The sequence below is a fragment of the Sceloporus occidentalis genome, unplaced genomic scaffold (assembly GCF_023333645.1).
Source record: "Sceloporus occidentalis isolate IW3139 unplaced genomic scaffold, rSceOcc1.0.p SCAF_7, whole genome shotgun sequence".
Classification (NCBI taxonomy): Eukaryota; Metazoa; Chordata; class Lepidosauria; order Squamata; family Phrynosomatidae; genus Sceloporus; species Sceloporus occidentalis.
Window position 1 is genome coordinate 85,507,472 of NW_028316987.1, and position 18,962 is coordinate 85,526,433.

General features: G+C 39.6%; 1 protein-coding gene across 3 annotated transcripts in view; it reads left to right on the top strand.

The window, feature by feature from the left end:
- Positions 1–18,962, top strand: part of PTPRN2 (protein tyrosine phosphatase receptor type N2) — a 651,730-nt gene that overhangs the window by 181,681 nt on the left and 451,087 nt on the right. For all 3 annotated transcript variants that reach the window (XR_016281968.1, XM_089533554.1, XM_089533553.1), the window contains exons 4-5: positions 17,062–17,179; positions 17,501–17,663. Coding sequence is in view for 2 of the 3 variants with exons in the window: in XM_089533554.1 (XP_089389680.1) it covers positions 17,062–17,179; positions 17,501–17,663 (281 nt within the window). In the remaining variant the exon portion in view is untranslated. The remainder of the gene's footprint in view (positions 1–17,061; positions 17,180–17,500; positions 17,664–18,962) is intronic.

Below are 18,962 nucleotides of genomic sequence, written 5' to 3' on the forward strand. Positions count from 1 at the left end.
GCTGCTGCTATCCCACCGAAGTGGTATCTATTTATTTATTTGTACAGTATTTGTATCCTTTCGAACTGCTAGGTTGGCAGAAGCTGGGAGTAGTGATAGGAGCTCACCCCATCATGTAGCACTCGGGCCTCGAACCGCCAACTTTCCGATCGTCAGAATTGGCATTTTAACTACTTAGTCACCCTACAACAACAGATTAGAGACAAACAAATGGGTCCTAGAACAGATCAAGCCTGAATTCTCCCTGGAAGCCAAGATATCAAAATTGAAACTGTCATACGGTGGCTACATCACAAGAAGACATGACTCATTATAAAAGACAATAATGCTATGAAAGATAAAAGGCAGTAGAAAGAGAGGAAGACTGCATGCTAGATGGCTAGACTCTATTAGGGAGGTCATGAATCTATAAAACTTATTCACAGGGTCTCCATGAGTCCAAGTTGACTCAAAGGCAACAAAAACAAATTTTCATTGATACAAATTCAGCACGAGAACACTGTGGGCAAGCTAGTATTCTGTGTTCTCCATACTTCCTCTTCTTTTGGAGAGGTGCTGAAATATTCATTAGACTGAGATACTTTATGTAAGGTAGCATACTATAATTGCCCAAGCATCAACAATTAATATAACTCTTCATGGTTTGTCCCACTCACAGCAGATCCATTTCCTGTTCCAGGATTGATAAACTCTATGAACAATCCAGATGTGCCTTTTCTGCCCTGGCAAACAGAATGGATCTTAGATACATGCATAAAACATTAGCATAAACTTGGAACCTGTGCCCCTGCCACTGAAGCCATTAGCAAAAATAAAAGGCATCATGGCCAGGAATGCATTACAGTCATACAACATGAATTTTTCTTTCAGCTAGAAAAGAACAGTTGCTGACTTCTCAGAACAGTACAGTGAAAATTGCTGCAGGGGCTCATTATTCTTCCTGTTTGCTAGATGGGAATGTATGGCAGAAAAATGTTGCTTTGACTTGTGCCACATAGTGGGTTTAGAACCAAAAATTGCATAGGAGTTTCTCACCTTACTGGTTTATCAGACTGGACCATTTCTGGTGTGGATTTTTTTTTCTTTTGGGCATGAATGACATAACTAAAGCCTGCACAACATTCAACCTCCAGGCTGCACACAGAATGAATTTCATCTAATAAAGGTCCAACTTGGACTGTAGAAACATGGAATTGGCTGCCCCTGGGAAGGCCAGCATATGTCACTAGCACCCTCATTATTCTTCAGGTTTTGCATAGTGCACCAGCCTGATTTGGCAAAGGCATATCATGGTCATATATAATGGAATGTAGTTGTATTCTAATGAACACACAATAGTAAAACTACTTTCTTCTTCACGGTCTCTGTGCTTCACACAAATGGTTTTGTTCCTGCGCATAATCGTAAGTGAAATGTTTCAGAACTGGTAACTTTTGATGGGAACACTTCCTCATGACCATGCATGTTCTAACCCATCAAAGGCACTCTTCCCTCAGTTTCTCTCCATTTATGCAACACTAATTAGTTGTTTTTCAGTGTGAAGTTGCCTCCTCTTCTTTTTAAAAAAATATTAACTGTATTAAAATTATACAATAAATAAAACAATAAAAGATGGCACCCGCCAAATATTACAAAATATTATAAAAATGGACATTCAGTAGTGCCACTGGTATATACTGTAATCCTATACAGATTGAATTGTTTGAAAAATATCAGACCATAATGACAAATGGTAGGATGGTGGGTGGACAGTTATAAAATGTGTGTGAAGAAAATCAATAAAAGGAAACAATTTTTCATAAAAAGATTCTAGATTTTGTTGCACTGAGTTATATTTCATTTAATCCGATAGCTTCTCCATTAGCCATTGGTCCCAAACTCTTTTCCACCAATTACCTAGTGAAGTTGCCTTCTCGTCTAACTCCTTCTTTGTCTTTCTCCATCTTTCTTTCCCTTTCTAATTCTGATTGTCCTTTTTCTGTGTTGTGTTCACTAAAAAGATCTTTCTTTCTTAAAGGGATTTGGCCCAACCTATCTATGTCCCTTTTATGGCTTCCAATCCTCACTTCAATCCATGTGCTTCTTATGGGATGAAGGTTTCTCTTTCCAGAGAGGCACATTCCATGTGCTTCTTCTGTCTCAGGGAAAGGCACATTGTTATATTCCATGGCCTCTAGAAGCAGGCCTCCTGTTTCTACATTGCTAGGAATGCACCTGCCGAGGACACAATCCTCTCACATCCCATTTGTACACTTCTCTCTATGATGAAGAGGAATAATTGGTGAGTGCTCTTTGAGTTTTGTCCCTCAACCAAGTTATAAAATCACCTAATAGTAGCACTCTTTAGCCCACATTTTACCATCTTGTCTGCAAGACCATCATGGGGGAACTTGTTAACAGCCTGAATGAAATCAGGATTTCACTTGGCCATCAAGCTTGCAATTCTCATATTTAAAGAGAGAGAGAGAGAGAGAGAGAGAGAGAGTTAGTCTGACTTGTTTTTGAGAAACCCATTCTGGCTGTTAGTAATCACAGCATCCCTTTCTAAGTTATCACAAACTTGCTGTTTCCTTATCTGTTCTAGAACCTTTCCTAGTATTCACATCAAACTGACTATGTAATTGCTTGGGGCCTCTTTTGGGCTCTTTTTGAAAATGCGGACAAAATTTGCCCTTCTCCAGTCTACTGGGGCCTCTCCAAGAATCCAGGAATTCTAAAAGATTACTGACAGTTACCCTATGCCTATAGGCACAGGCACTGCTTGCTAGAGCACTGGGGAGAAATAGTTACAAGTGAGTCCAGGGCATACATAGGGAATTTATCAAGGTCAAAGGAAGCTGCAGTAGCAAGGTCTCAGCTATTTCAGAATACAGCAATCCTAATAACTAATGCCACAAAGAAAAGAGAAGCATGCCATGGGTCCAAAACATACTGAAGAAATAATACCATTTGAGACTGCTTTAACTGGCCTAGCTCAGTGCTAGGGAATTCAGGGAATCGTAGTCTATTGTGGCACCAGAGCTCTCTGACAGAGAATACTAAATGTCTTACAAAACTACAGTTCTCAGAATTCCCCTAGCATAGAGCCAGGGCTGTTAAAGTGGTCTCAAACTGGATTATTTCTGCAGTATATTTTGGACCACGAACTGGCCCAGGGGTCAGGAATCTCAATAAACTGATGAGCAGGAAGTGCATGAAATCCAAGTCGAGTGAACAGTTGTGAACAATGGAAACTCCAAGCAGCTCCTGTGAGATTTATAGGCAACGTGATCTTCCGATGCCCTGTGATCGCTCAGCATTTCTCATTTAAAAGTTGTTGGCTTCTTTGTGGCTGTTCCTTTGCATTTGTTCCACAAATGATGGGCGTATCTTCTTGGACACTGAGGAGAGACCCTCATCATTTGTGGATAATCACTTCAAATGTGGCTGAAGTTCCTCACCTAGTGCATCAGGTACTAACTGTTCAGATTTGGGGGAGGAGGGAGATGTCACTATAACTAGAGGCATTTTTGTATCTCACTTGTCTGCATTGTATTCCTTGGATTCCATTGAGGCATGGTGTGAGAACAATAGTTACTTCAGTACACTTGGGTGGAATTCCTGTTGTCCTGAATTTTTCAATTCCCTTTATCTGTTTTGGACTTAGGCCCCCTTAATGCATCACTTATTTTATTTTCATCAGGTAGAGCACTTTTCCTTTTAGGACAAAGTGGTGTTGAGCAGTTTCGTCTTTCCTCTGTCTCCTGTTCCTACTTTGCCATCTTCTCTTCACGGTAGCCCTACCATTTCCTTGTGACCTAAACAGAGCCCATACCTGCCTGTTTTGTTATTTTATCCTCTCTAGAAAGCCTGTGCTCTCTGTGAGCTGTAGCTTTTCTGACTTTCTTCCTACAAGTTCTGGCTATTGGTTTGTATTCCTCTTTGGCGAATTCTCCCATCTTCCACTTCTTGGGTATGTCTCTTTTAAATCATCTAAAAGTTCTTAATACACTAATTTCTATAGATGCCCCCACTTTTCTTCCTCACTGGAGTTGTTAGTGATTTGTACCTTCAATAGTTCATCTTCAGGAAACTCCTATGCATCATGAACTGTCTTCTTTTTGAGCATTTCTGACCATGGAGTTTCTCCCAATATTTTGTTAAGCTTACAGCAATCAGCTTTCCTAAAGTCCAAAGTCTGATTATATTTGACTTCCATTTTTCTCCGTATTACAAATTCCACGATAATGTGGTTGCCCCTTTCCAAGCATCCTGCTGCTTCCACCTCATTGGCTGGTTCATGTTTGTTGGTTAGCACCAGATCCAAAATAGTCACCTTGTTCATTCCCCCACCTTCTGGGCAGTGAAATTGTCTGGAAGGATAGTGACAGATTTGTTGGACTACACTTTTGGCAGAGTTTAACTTCTAACAAATGTTAGGGTGGCTGAATTGTCCCTTTACTATAATAGCTCTCCTTTTTGAATGTTTGGTAATTTCATCTCTGAAGGCATTATTTATGTCTTCAGTACTGCTAGGACTGCTGCATAGATTTCCGAAGTTATATAAAAAAGGGCTATCTGAGGTACTGCTAGTGAGATTCCTGAGGTTTAAAGAGGGAGCAAAAAAATTGAAGAAGCCCTATAGCCCCCTTTTGGGGTATTAGGTACAGACCTGGGCAGCAGCAGATGCAATGCTGCTAGAAACCAGGCACATCCTCTCTGAGGCACTGATAAGGCTCCTGACTCAGGTTAGAAAGGTGTGGGGTGGGGAAGGAGAGAGACAAGACACAATTGCTAGGATTGTAGAGATTAAAAAAGGGGGCAAGAAAACAGGAGAGAGCTTCTTGGGCAGGGAGCAAAAAACAGGACATTGGATGGACACCTGTCGGTATATTAAGTACATATTTGTGCAGTGGAAGACACACTTTAGCTAATGCATAATAAATGGCCTACATGTAGCATTTAGATTAACTTTAAATAGTCGATCAAAGATGGCAAGTAAATGTGTATGTAAAAAGCAAGTTCATTAACATACTGTGTTCTCTAAGGCTGTTATCTCTGTGTGTGCGTCTTCAAGTCACCCATCAGTTTATGGTGGCCAGTCTATTCTTCTGAATATAAGCTACAGCACCTGGTATCCATTGGCAGGCTTCCATCCAAGTACTAATCAAGGCTGCATCTACTTAGCTTCCAAGATCAGACAGGATCTGGTGCCTTTAATGTATTTAGGCATGATCTGTCTGTACAATCAGAAATATAGGAAGCATTTTTTGTATCAAATTCTTTTTTTCTCTTTTTCTTTTTGGCATTTCAGTTCACTAGAGTAGAATACATACATGCAATGGTGCAGTACAGCAGATTGCTCCTTTCTACCAATGCATTTTAAGACAACATTACAAAGCATCTCTTTTTGTTGGTACCTCTGAAGAGGAGGTTAAGGAGACTTTGCCTGTGCAATGTGGAAGAAATTGACTGATATGTATAGTTGGTGTGCATGTATGTGGCAAGATACAGTGGTGCCCCGGGTTACGAAATTAATTCGTTCCGGGGCGCCGTTCGTAACCCGAAAAGCCTTCGTAAGCCGAATCGCCATAGGCGCTAATGGGGAAAAGCCGCGATTCCGTGCAAAATAGCGCCGAAAAGCACCAAAAGTTTTTTTGTAACCCGAAAAAACTTTCGTAACCCGGAACAATAATTTCCTATGGGTTTTTTTCGTAACCCGGAAATTTCGTAACCCGGAGAATTCGTATCCCGGGGTACCACTGTACTGGATATTCACCTGTGTGATCAGGTGAAAAGGAGTGAGCTCCATTTACATCCCAACATTTGTCAGTCATCCTGGAAATGTCCTACCCTCTGCCACAAAGAAATAGGTACAAATATAACAAACAAACAAACAAATATACCCTAGCCAGCGTGGTAAGATTAATCTGATCAATGTAACAGTTTTCTCCATGGCATGTCATATACAATAGAGGACTTACTTCCTGCTGACTAAAATCCTACAAAATGTAGTATGAAATGTTCCTCATCATACACAAATTAAAGGAGCAGATTTCTTCAGCCTTGAAATATGAACATGATTATGTGCTCATACCTTGCCAGTTATGCATGCCTTTTCTGAAGATGTCTGGCTTTGTTTCTAAACTGTATGTTTTTGAAATAGCCTGTTAGGTTTCCGGCCAGTGCCAGACTTTGATTTCATTTTTAATAAAATGTTTGAAATGAGCCAATGGCCTCAGTCCATTTTGTAGACTAGTGCCCACTTCAGAGGCTATCACACCAACCGGTACTAATTGGCTTCATTGCTGGCAATCTCAAAACACAGAAGGGGCACAAAAATTGAATTGAACTTGCACCTGTTTGTGTTTGCATATTTGTTGTTTCTGGGTCACGATGAGGCAAATTTATCATAGTGAAATATGGGATGTGTGTAAAATGAAGTACATTTTGGGGAAAATAAAAACAACTGAATCTACATACAAGCAATAGAACAAAGTGAGATAATTGTCATTTTGTGTTATTGTAGTTGAACTCTGATCTGTTATACAGTTTAAGTTTCAACATCAAGTTTGATTTCATAACACTAGACAACTATTTCTTGAATTTTGACTGAAGTACTAGGCAATTTGAACCAGGTTCAGCCAACCTGTCTGGGCTGTGAATTGAGGAGCTTACGTCTGTCAAGTCCAGATAGTCTTTTTACCCCTGCAAGAATCGGTTAACAGATACAGAGCAAGCATATGTACTGATCCTTGAATGCTTCATCTTTTTCATCCACACTGCCCTTATGTTCCACCTCTGTTAGTAATGTTTCCGCCATTCCAACAGCTATTTAATGAAATAGGAAGAGGCTATCAAAGGTTGGTCAGCGATTATTAATTTTGTTTTCCTATTTTCTTGTTTGCTTTTAAACATAATCATACTAATGAAATATGGATTTGAACTATTGTCTGCCTTAATGGTCTTCTGGATTGTATGTTTCCTTCTGATCTATTAAAGTTAACTCTTTGATTGTCAATACAACATTATTGGCCTATTCTAGAATTTCCTGAGCTGGCTTAGATGCAATTGCAATTGCAGCAGGATAATAGCATCTTTGGCTGGGGCTTATCACATGACATTGTTCCTCTTCTATTGTTCTCCTAGTCAGAAATCATTTGGAAAGTGTTTCTTTCCCATTACTATTCTATGATTTCTAGTACAAAAGTCCATTGCTGCTTTATGCAGATTTTGGGTGGTCAGATAGTGTTCTGTGGATGCTCTTTGCTTACATTCTTGTACTGGGAAACTTCAGTCTAACTCCAGTGATGAGGTGAAAAGGAGAAGAGGTGGAAATTTCAATTTCATTTTGTCCACCCATTGAAACCAGCTTGGCCAAAGTAGAATGGTGTAAGAGATTCCTGATTTTTAGTGATCATGGGCCAAACCATTAAGGCCCATGATCACTAAAAAGAAGAAGCTTTCTGTATCTGGAGGTTCCTTTATAACCATTGCCCAAGTGGTCAGCAGCTTACAGTTTTGTTTAGTATATGATTATTTGAAAGTAGGTGCCATTGAATTTAATGTCTCTTGCTCCTAAGTGGGCATAGGACTCAGCCTTATGCTACACAGCTCAGATCAGTTTGACACAGAGTGACGGTGCAGTAGGAAATTGTCTTAAATAATCTTTGGCAGTGTTGGAGCTGTTCACTGAAGATAACAAAGAACCTTTTTAAACATTTATACTGGCCCATTTTATTCTTAATGCTCACTAGGAATAGTCAGTAGCTAGCTGAAAACCAATATAGAAGTTAGAAATGAAGCATCTGCCTAGGGATCAGATAGAGCACTCTTGTGACAAAGTATTAGTGCTACTCAATAAATCAACATCTCCAAAGCAGGCCAGAATGGAGAGATTGTGCCTTACCTGCCATATGATCAGCTGCACAAAATTCGAATAATAGAAAATTTACATTAAAGAGAGCTCTATACGAATAGATAATTGGCAAAGGCACCATGGATTGCTTTAGTATGAAAAAGCAATACACTGTTCTCTTCCATTGAAATTGTCACAAAGTTTAAAAAAAAATTTTTTTACACAACAGGTGAACATAACCAAAGCTCAAGTGATTTACTTGATAGACATCTCTAGGTCAAGCATGACTCAGGCTAAAGCAGGGATTCTCTCATTTGATGCTTATTATTATTATTATTGAGTTTTGGTAAGACATGCACACCAGGGGAACACTGCAACAATTTGTTGTAAGCTCCCTCTTCTTCTCCTTAAAAAGAATGACTCTTTTCTAAAGATGACAGCTGGAATCTGTGCTATACTTTCAGATGGAAACAAGAAAATTATACTGTACAGTAATGACAAGTATGGGCAAGGGGTGTGGTGAGAATTTGAACTCAGGTTCCTGACTGTATGAGCAACTCTGACATATGTGAATGAAAATGAGGTTGACACTGCTTTGATTCTCTTTACCTCTCCTTTCCTTGGCTGCTAGCATAGAATCATAGAGTTGGAAAAGACCACAAGGATCATCCAGCTCAGCCCCCTGCCATGCAAGAATACACAATCAAAGTATCCCTGACAGATGGCCACCTAGCAATACCCCATCTCTTTCCCCAAGGCTCCCAAACCCAACTCACCTTAGGAAAGGTAGCAGCTGTTGGATGACCCCAGATCAGAGTAGTAGTCTATTTGTCTAAAAAATGAGACAAAGCACATACTTTTCTGCTGGGAAATCATAGATGAACTACAAACCCCTGGCAGAATCTCATGATCCAAATATAATTTCTACTTGGATAGATCCCTCGCCAGTCTTGCTTGAAACCATTCACTGGCTGCTATTCTATCCTCTTTATGAAAATGAGGCTTTCTTTGTGGAGTAAGAGAGATAGCTAGATGTCAGAAGCCACTGGAATCAGAACTAGAAATCTTCTGGTTGGAGTCAACCATGGAGGAAGTCACCGGAACTGTTTAGGAGATCTTCCTGAGCTGCAAAGTTTTATCTGGCCTGGATATCCCTGTTCACCTGGGCTGGCTATTGGAGTCTCCAAGATAGGAAGAACTATTGAAAGCTGCCTGAGTATTTGTGGAGCAGTGATCTTTCTGGCTTCAAGTGCTTTGGTACCATACCATGCTTAAGGAGAGTGCACACACTCTTTTCCAGATGAAAGCCAAGGAATGTTATGCGAATGCCAGTTCTTCAAGTATTTATTAAGTATAAAATAAATAAAATATTATGCCAAAGTAAAAGAAGAGTTTAAATAAAGCAGTGCAGTATAAATTGTATGAAATTGGATATAGTGAATTCTGTATCATCCAAAGCTCAGTTGTTCAAAACATCTTGTTACTCAGATTCACTTTGTGTTCTGCATGTTAATCCTCTCTCCATAATCCTGTGTAAATAATATTCCATTTTATCTGAATAGTTGCTCTCTCTAATGAAAGATGGACAGCTTCTTCATAATTATTACTGCAGCCCTCAGTCTGTACTGAGGTTGCATGAAAGTATTGGAAGAAAAAAAATAAAGTAATAAAAATTTAGCCTATGTTAATAGATACTAACATTCAGTACAGGAAACATCATATTTGGATGGATAGTTTAATAGTGAGCACAGAACAGCTGTATAAATGAGCAAGTTCACCATTAAAATATGTGAGCATCATTCGGTTTGTTGTTTTAAGCTCTGAAAATGGGGCTTGAAGATGAGAGTCAATGCTGCTTCTCATGGGAATCTGGGGAGACAGTCTGCAGAAAGTCACATCTATATGTTGACCTGTTTGTTATGAAAACAGAGAAGAAAGCCAATCACATACAATTCTGCAGACATTCTGACAGCTAACAGAGGCATTAACAATTTGCAACACATATGGCATAGGGGCTGCAACTCTGAAAGAATCACAAAGGAAGGTTTCCTATCTGAAATGGAATAGCAAGAAGTGGAAGGTTAGATGGAAAGCTCTGAGGAAAAACAAAACAAAACACCATCACCATTGTACTATAGGCTTTAACCAAGCACAAACTAATTTGAAGCCACAGTTTGTTTGTTTTTTTTTAATGGGAATGTGCAGTATTTTGTTTCAGAACAAGAAAGCCAGTAACATTTTGGCATTTTTACCACCTAGCATTTTCAATATCCTCAGGTAGCCCAAACTATAATTGTAAATACCCTTCTAAATCATGGTTGGAAGCTATGACTTGGAAGAATTATTAGAAAAAATACTAGTGTAAATCTAAAATGTAATTTTGCTATGAAGCAGAAAGAGAGGTTGAAAGCTTAAGGAATAAGGAGAAAAGTAGAGTGCTTCTGGTCTCCTAACTATGATGATGTTGGACAATGTTGTGTCTGCATGGTGCCTAAGTGGTTCCTGGATGTTTTCATCCCAACCAGTAATCCTTCACAGAGCTTCAGCACCAAGTACTAGTCAAGAGAACCTCTCTTGTTTCCTCTGATTGTCCATTTTCAAAGGTACCTCTATGCAGCTACATAAACTGACCTGTCAAATTTAAACAGATTATATTCAATCTGTGAAATTATCACCCAATGGCATTTCATCACTGTACTTTTAACAAAATCTGTCAACAAATATGGAAAACAAAACAATGGTCCATAGATTGGAAATGTGCAGTATACATTCCAATATCTAAGAAAGGGGCCACCAAGGATTGCAGTAACCACCGGACCATTGCTTTAATCTCCTTTATAAACAAAGCAATGCTCAAAATTCTACAACAAACACTTTCCCCACATAAGGACCAAACAGTGCCTATGTCATAACTGGGTTCAGAAAAAGAAGAGGCACTAGGGATCATATTTCAAATGTATGTTGGATAATGAAGGATGCCAAAGGTTTTCAGAAGAAAATCAGCCTGTGCTTTATAGCAAAACCATTGATTTTGTAGATAAAAAAAACCAAAACGATGGTTCTCTCTTAATGAAATGGGTGCACCACAACTTTTGATTGTCATGTTGTGTAACCTGTACTGAGAACAAGAAGCTATTGTTGGGACAGAATACAGAGAAATACTGTGGAATGGTTTCCAATTGGCAAGGGCGTTAACCAAGGCTGCACTTTATCATTCTTTCTGTTTAACTTGTACGCTGAATTGATCATACATAAAGCAGGATTAGTCTTGGAGGATGGAGGCATGAAAATTGGATGAAATTTGCTTAAAACTGATTTGTGATTTCATGAACTTGTTATATTATATAGAACTATGTATTTTATATTGTATGGCATTTGGGGAGCTTGGTAGTTTTGGATGGCAGCTGAAAAAAAGCATTCACTAAAACAAGCAAAACAGTTCAGATTAGAAGTACAAAACAGTACAGGCCATCATTCCAACAAAGAGAAGCCAAGACACACCTATATGGCTTGGTTATGGTGAGAAAGATTTCCAATAGTTCCTAGGAATGTGTATCTGTGCTTCCAGAATCTAAAGTTCATTTTCCTACTGCATCTGTGTATACACAGATGGTCCTAGAGATTTTTTTAAAAGAGAGAAGTTTACTTTATGCTTTCTCAAACTAGTCGTGCTTCCTCAGTATCACTACTTACTCATTTATACTTCTTCCCTTTAATTTTATAATTAATAACTTGTCAGAACCATTGTCTTAACTAACTTGCACAATGTGAGTAGGTGGTGGGGTTTTTTGCCATCTGTGGGAATTCCCAGTTTTTAGATTGTAGGCAGAGTTCCAGCAGGGATAGTTAATTGGTAGTTGTGTGTCCCACAGTACAGTTCCACATTAGTGACATGGAAATAATATGTGCACAACAGAACTACTGTGATCCTGCTCAGTCATCGCTGTTAAATTGTTATAATTGAGTTGTGGGCCAGGAGCAATCCACCATGTGTGGTAGCATAGACAAAGGAGACAGAAAATTGCCATAGAATGTCACTTGCTGTTTCTCAGCCTTAATTTTGATTTCAACTGTCAGCTTGGTATTAGTGCTGTTGTGTGAGCTGTTCTGTTAAGCACTATGTGGGTGATATTTCCTCCCCTAGCAAAGTGAAACAATCAAAGTATGCACTTGTTAGTTTTTAGGCATTGCTGGTGTAGAAGAACCAGATGCTTATAGAGATGGTTCACCTTAAAAATGATAGCTTTTGCATGCATTTATAATGCAAAGTAATTATAAATGAAATAAAAAATTTTCACCCCTAGACTTGAAACATCTAGATTTCTCCAAAGTTTTCTCCTCTGCCAGGTGGAGGATAGAAATCTGTAGCAGAGTTGGAAATCCTTATTTCATCTTCACAATCAAGGATGAATGATGATAGTAGTTTTCTCCCCACTATGAAAGAAAATGAAGGTTGTTGCTGTTGTTGTGTGCCTTTAAATCATTTCTAACTTATGGGAACTCTATCATAGGATTTTCTTGGCAAGTTTCTTCAGAGGAGATTTGCCTTTGCCAGTGCCATCCCAGTGGGATTCCATGGCTAAGCAGGGATTTGAACCCTGGTCTCTAGAGTTTTGGTCCTTCACTCAAAACATTACATCACACTGAATATTTTCTCCCTATATTAGAATGCCTTGGAATGTTGGGGAGGAATTATTCTGTGCAGGAAATCCATTTTCTGTACAGAAAATAGGAGGAGTTGCACAAACTCCCACATTTTTCTTTTTAGTGTACATTTTGGGACAATTGAATACCAGGAGAAAATTGCAAAAACCTTTTGCTGGTCTGTTGTTCTTTCCAGTGGGGTTTACTGACTGTTGAGAAACCCCTTTTTGTGACTTGGTAACGAAGAATCATGAATATTCTTTCCACCTCCAGGCTGTAGTGCATCAGTAAGTGAAGGTTAGAATCTTACAGCAAGATTAGTGTGATACCAGATCATTTGGACAACAGCTCCCATATTCCTTCTTAAAGAATGCTGGCTGTCAGATTCTGAGAGTTGAAGTCTGAGAGAGGAACTCTCTATGTTGTGGTGACTGGGCTCACCTGTCTGCTTAGTTATGGAACTCACTGGGTGAATATGGAGTTGTCATTATGTCTTATTCCAGCTTATCCAACACCCATGCCTAGAAAATATCCAACAAATATATACATTCCAAAAAGGAAACCTTGATTTTGCCATTTTGTATGCGGGGCATCATTTTACAATCCATCGTATTTAATGGGACTTGAACATCCACTCATGAACATCCATTCATTTTGAGTTACCTTTATTTTTATTGCATCCATTTCATTTTGAATTCATTTTCATAGCACAACATTTTACAGTGTCTTCGTTTCTGTTTTACTGCTGGTTTTAATGTATGTTCACCTTGTCTTTTGCCATTCCCGCAGATAACTTTGATGTTCTGCATCCAATGGAATGAAGTTTATATTAGTCTGTGTTATCCCATCCCTGGCACCAGAGCTTCCAAATTTCAAACCCACCCTATTTTAATTCAAAAGTAAGCATGGAAACTGCTGCTTAAAGTTTAGAGCTTTTTGGTATCAGTATTCCTGCTGTCTCCCTCTGTCTCTGTTCAGATGTAAAAAGAAATGAAAATTCAGCATTGAATAAAAATTAAAGGCTTATTGGTCCATTTCATTTTGAAATGCACTTCTTCAGGGGTAATTAAAATGCACACCTCTGTACAAATGGATACAGATCACTTTAGAGAATTCCGTAATATACATTTTGATGGCCCCCCAAAGAATTGTATTTCAAAACCTCATTGGACAAATGAAAATTTATTTTTGTGCATATTAGAGATTTCGTCTCCTCTCCTTTCCCTGTTATTGGCATTTTTCCTCATTTTTTTTTCATTTTGAGACATACAGTGGTACCCCGGGTTACGAAATTAATTCGTTCCGCCGCCGCTTTCGTAACCCGGAAACTTTCGCTAGCCGAAAAGCCCATAGGCGCTAATAGCGAAAGCCGCGATTTCGTGTGAAATCGCGCCGAAAAGCACCAAAAATTTTCTTCGTAACCCGGAATAACCTTCATAACCCGGAAACATTTAATTACATGGATTTTTTTCGTAACCCGGAAATTTCGTAAGGCGGCGCATTCGTATCCCGGGGTACCACTGTAACACACTAAGCCATTGTTTAGTGGTACATGAACAACTCTCAGTCTTTTGAGCTTCACTTTCTTTCTTCTGATATGGCCAGGAAGAGACAAAAAAAAGGGACTCTCCTTCCTTTTTAAACTAGCATCTATGGATTGTTGTGTCCAACCCAGGACAACGATGCTTAGCTACTTTGTTAAATGGTTTCTCCAAGCATGCTGACTTCAAAGGTATGATCTTATGATCTTAAATTGTTTGGACAAACTACTGCGGGTTACAGACCGCCGAAAAGCGGCGGCCTGCACCCTCCCCTTTCCCCGCCGGATTGGGGCCTCAGCGGCCAGAGCGGCAGCCGCTGAGGCCCTAATCCGCCGCTTTCCAGGCTGCAGGGAAGCAGCAAAAGGCCCCTTCCCCGCAGCCTGGAAAGGGGTGTCCTTGGGGCTTCAAGCCCCAAGGACACCCCACGGTGGCAGGGAGGAGGAGAAAGGGGCCGCTTGGCCCCTTTCTCCTCTGCGTCACTGGGTGCAGCCGTCTGAAGGTTGCGCCCAGCGATGCAAACGGCAAAAGGAGCTCCGTTTTGGAGCTCCTTTTGCGGCCTGGGAAGGGGCGTACTATGTGACCTGGCGCGGCGTGACGATGTCACGTCCGCACCGCCCCATATAGAGGCGGCGTGGTCGTGACGTCATAATGGCGGCGGCCGTGTGGAATGGCTGCCACCATTTTGTGAGCGCTCCGCGCGTGCTACGGTTAGGGGCGTCTGGAAAGGATGCCCCTTTCTAACCCTAGCACGCGCGGAGCACACACTTTTAGGCCCGTTTGTAACGGGCCTCAGCTTGGAAAAGTTACTTTTTGAACTACAATTCTGGCTGGGAAATTCTGGGAGTTTTAGTAAAAACAAACAAACTTCCCTGCTCTGGGAGTTGTTATTAACTGCCCTCAAGTTGACTACAATGCATGATGAACCCATGAGTAAGATATAGTGGACCCTTGATATTCATTGGGGTTTGGTTCCAGGACCCACCGTGGATACCAAAATCTGTGGATGCTCAAGCCCCATGAAACACAGTGGGGTAGTAAAATGATGTCCGTTATATAAAATGGCAATATTAAAGACTGTTTTTTGAAATGTATATATTTTAAAAATATTCTAAAGCTGTGGATGCTTGGATCCATGGTTAAAAAAATTCATGGTTATGGAGGTATGGCGGTACCTCTAAGCCCTCCTTTCCTCAGCTGCTCTGCTCATGTCCTGAAGGCTGAGGGCTGTGGCAAACCACAGCTACAATTAAGCACAATGCAGGTGGATATTTTCACTGTCTTTATGATCATGCAAGAGGACAAAGGATGTTAGAGAAGTAGGCTCACATATGTCTAAACTTTATGTAAGCTGTATGTAAATCTCCAAGCTAGCCAATTTCCTCTCCCCATAAATGTTCTATGATTTATACAAACTGTTATAAATAGACATTTCCATCCAATTCATCAGTTACATAATTTTCTCTTTCTCCCTCTTCTGGCATTTGTTTGATCTCAGTAGTGGTCCAGTATATGTATCTGAGTCAAAACAATTTTTTTAAAAAAAATAAAATTGAAAATGAAATATTTTTTTAATATTTGAATATGGAATTGATACAGCTACATCCATTTTGTTTGCCATTCATTTTTAAAAACAAACAAATTGACACCCCTAAACCAAATATTGACATCCCTAAACCAAATATTCATTATTCCAGCTCAGCTTATTCACTGCCTGAGGTTCTGGCACATGTGAAGCTGTCATGTATTTTATAATGCTGTTGTATGATGACTGCAGAACTCTACTTTGATCACATGGAAATAAGTCTAAAAGATCAGGACACATTTCCAAACAATTTGGGCCACTCTTTTAGTGCTAGTAAGACTGATAGCATTCATGAAGTGAATCTTGATAGGACAAATGTGTGTGTTCTGAACAAAGAAAATTAACCCAGCGATAATTGTATCAGTGATTAATATTTTATTTTGTGTGCTGGGGTTAGGGAGGCGAAATATCAGTAATTGCAATGATGGTATATGTAGATATTAAATAATTATAGAAGCTTCAAGGTAGTAAGCCTATATAAACTAAAATGTTAATCATAACATTTATAAATTCAACAATTATTCTTGGGATTGTATCATTATTCAAAGTATAATTGCTATATGATCAGTGGTGCATGTAATTAATGCATAATTGCATGGAATTTGCTTTCACAACAACACTTTGCCCTTGTTTAAAGCTCACTTTCATAACATTTGAGTATAAAGAAGACACAAATTGGTCCCTAGATTGGTCCCTCGATAGACAGCCTATTACAACAGTTTTCACTAGATCAATGTTAACCATGTCATAGTAACCCTTACTTTTTTCTAAGCCTGGAATGGGGAAGTGGTGGTTCTTCAGATATTAGAACATTCAAACACCATAATCCCTCACCACTGACTATGCTAGTTAGGGCTGATGGGAGTTATAGTTCAACCACATCTGGAGAGTCATAAATTCTCCTAAACAGACTACATATGACTCACAGTATCTGAAATATCCTGTGAGTCTGGAGAACTGTCGATCACCTTTGAAAAGTAACTTTGAATTCCATGCTGCCATTAAGTTTTGAATTTTCTTATCTTTTCTTTCTGGCTTACTTATTGTCATATAGCTCTTCTCTGTAACTAAACAAAAACAACCCTATTAAACTGCAAAGCTGGTTTATAGCTCCTCAGTGACTAAGAACCACTAAAATTCCATTAACTATAATCTCCTTTTTAAACCTCATCATAGCATCCACTGTCTTCTTCGAAGAGAACATCTTAAAAGCATAAGTATCTCAGCATTGTACAGCATTTAGAAAGGTCTGATTAGCACTATGATTCACAAGAGAAGGAATCTCTATGGATCTTAAGAACCAGCAGAAAGTTTGTAAAAAATCTGGTCACAGCTGAAATGTGTATTTCTCATATTTGCTAATGTAATAAAAGCCTTGGCTTGTTTGGCAAAACAAAAAATGGAGGGGAAAAACTAACTGCCAAATTCATAAAAGTGTTTTTGCTACTGTTTTCCAGGTTTTACATGGCAAGATGATTATACACAGTACATTATTGCACATGAACTCTCAAATCTTCATAAGATCCATGACTGGCACCCTGAGACATTCTCATCTGAAGAGTCTGATTTACGAAGGTAAATCTTCTTGCATTTTGTGCACCATAATGATGTTTTGTTTATGATGGTTTTGGAAGATGAAAATTTCACAAAATCCCATAATCCCCGACAAGTAGAATGTGACAAATGTGCATATGATTGGTGGACCCAGTAGGGAAAAACATCTCTTCCCCACCCTTTAATACTTTCTATATGCTTATAAAAAACTTATGTCCTGTCTGGCCTGTTTTTTTCCTTGTGTGTTTATACATTTGAAATTTAAATATGACAATGATTTTTTTAAAAAAAGTTTAGCACATTTGTGGGGCAACCTTTGTTTATTCTTATTTTGACACATAGGACTTCAAAGCAAAGTTCTGAAAGCAACATGAATTTAGGCATGGAAAAGGATGTGAACTTTGCCAAGTCTCCTCAGGAATACCTTGCCTACCTGGATATTCTCTCCCAGTCTGCAAATCCAAATTCATATTCAAGGATAAAGACCAACAAAGCCTCTATTAAGGTAAAGGTTTTGTTATTTTTGCTGTACTGTTAGATCTTGCTATACAGAACACAGAAAAAAAAATCTTCTTAAGAAGGGAATGCTTCAGTAAAGCATAACTACCATTGTGTTCTTCACCTGCCACTCAGTGTCAGAACTGGGCATTTTGCATGGGAAACTGGTTCTTCATCATGGTTAAAACTATGACTACTCAGCTGAAATTGCTGCTCAGCTCGGAATTAAGTGAATGGTTTTAGGCAAGCCTCTCTATTTCTGCTCCCTTTTTCCAGTTCCAGTATCATAGAATGGTAGACTTGGAGGAGGCCTCAAGGGCCATCCAATCCAACCTTCTGCCATGCAGGAACACTCATCAAAGCACCCTTGATAGATGGTCATCCAGCCTCTTCCAAAGAAGGAGACTCCATCACGCTCTAAGGCAACATATTCCACTGTTGAATAACTCTGACCGCCAGGAAGTTCCGCCTGAGATTTAGGTGGAATCTCTTTTCCTGTAGTTTGAATCTATTGCTCCTTGTCCTAGGCCCGTTACAGATGGGCAGAAAGTACATGCTCGGCACATACTAGGGTTAGAAAGGGGTGTCCTTTCCGGATGTCCCTAACCCTAGTACGCGCCAAGCATGTACAAAATGGCGGCGCCCGTTCTACAGGGCACTGCCATTTTGACATCACAGATGCCTAGCATCCGCATGTCACGTGTCAGAAATGACGCCACGAGTGCACCATTGGCGCCTTGCAGTGTCATTTCCGCGGTGCAAAAAGAAGCTGCATTTTGCAGCTTCTTTTTTTGCTGCGCCGAGGAGTCGTGCGGTTTGGCCACTGGGGCGTCTCGGTGCAGCAAATGACAGCGCTGGCAGATCACCCTTTTTGGGTGGTCTGTAAAGCGCCCTAGTCTCTGGAACCATGGAAAATAAGCCTCTTCCCTCTTGGATAAGACATTTCTTCAGATACTTAAACAGGATAGTCAACTGGCAAGAGGTAGTTAGCTGCCGCACAGTGGAAGAGCTACATATTGTTTAAGGTAGAAGGACTGGGGTACAGAGTATATAATGTGGATATAGGTTTAATAATATTTGATACCAGGTAATATGACTTATCCAAAGAATCAAATTTCACAGTGCTTAAGCAGCATTTTAAATATTGTGCCAGTAAGTCTCCAGAAGTGAAACTAATGGGAGCTACAATTTCCAGGAACAAATGAACCATTTCCAAGCTGTTTGCTGGATCCATTTATCCTCAACAGATTTTTTTCTGAAAGAGATATATACAGTACTGAGTAATAGATATATCTACACACATTGT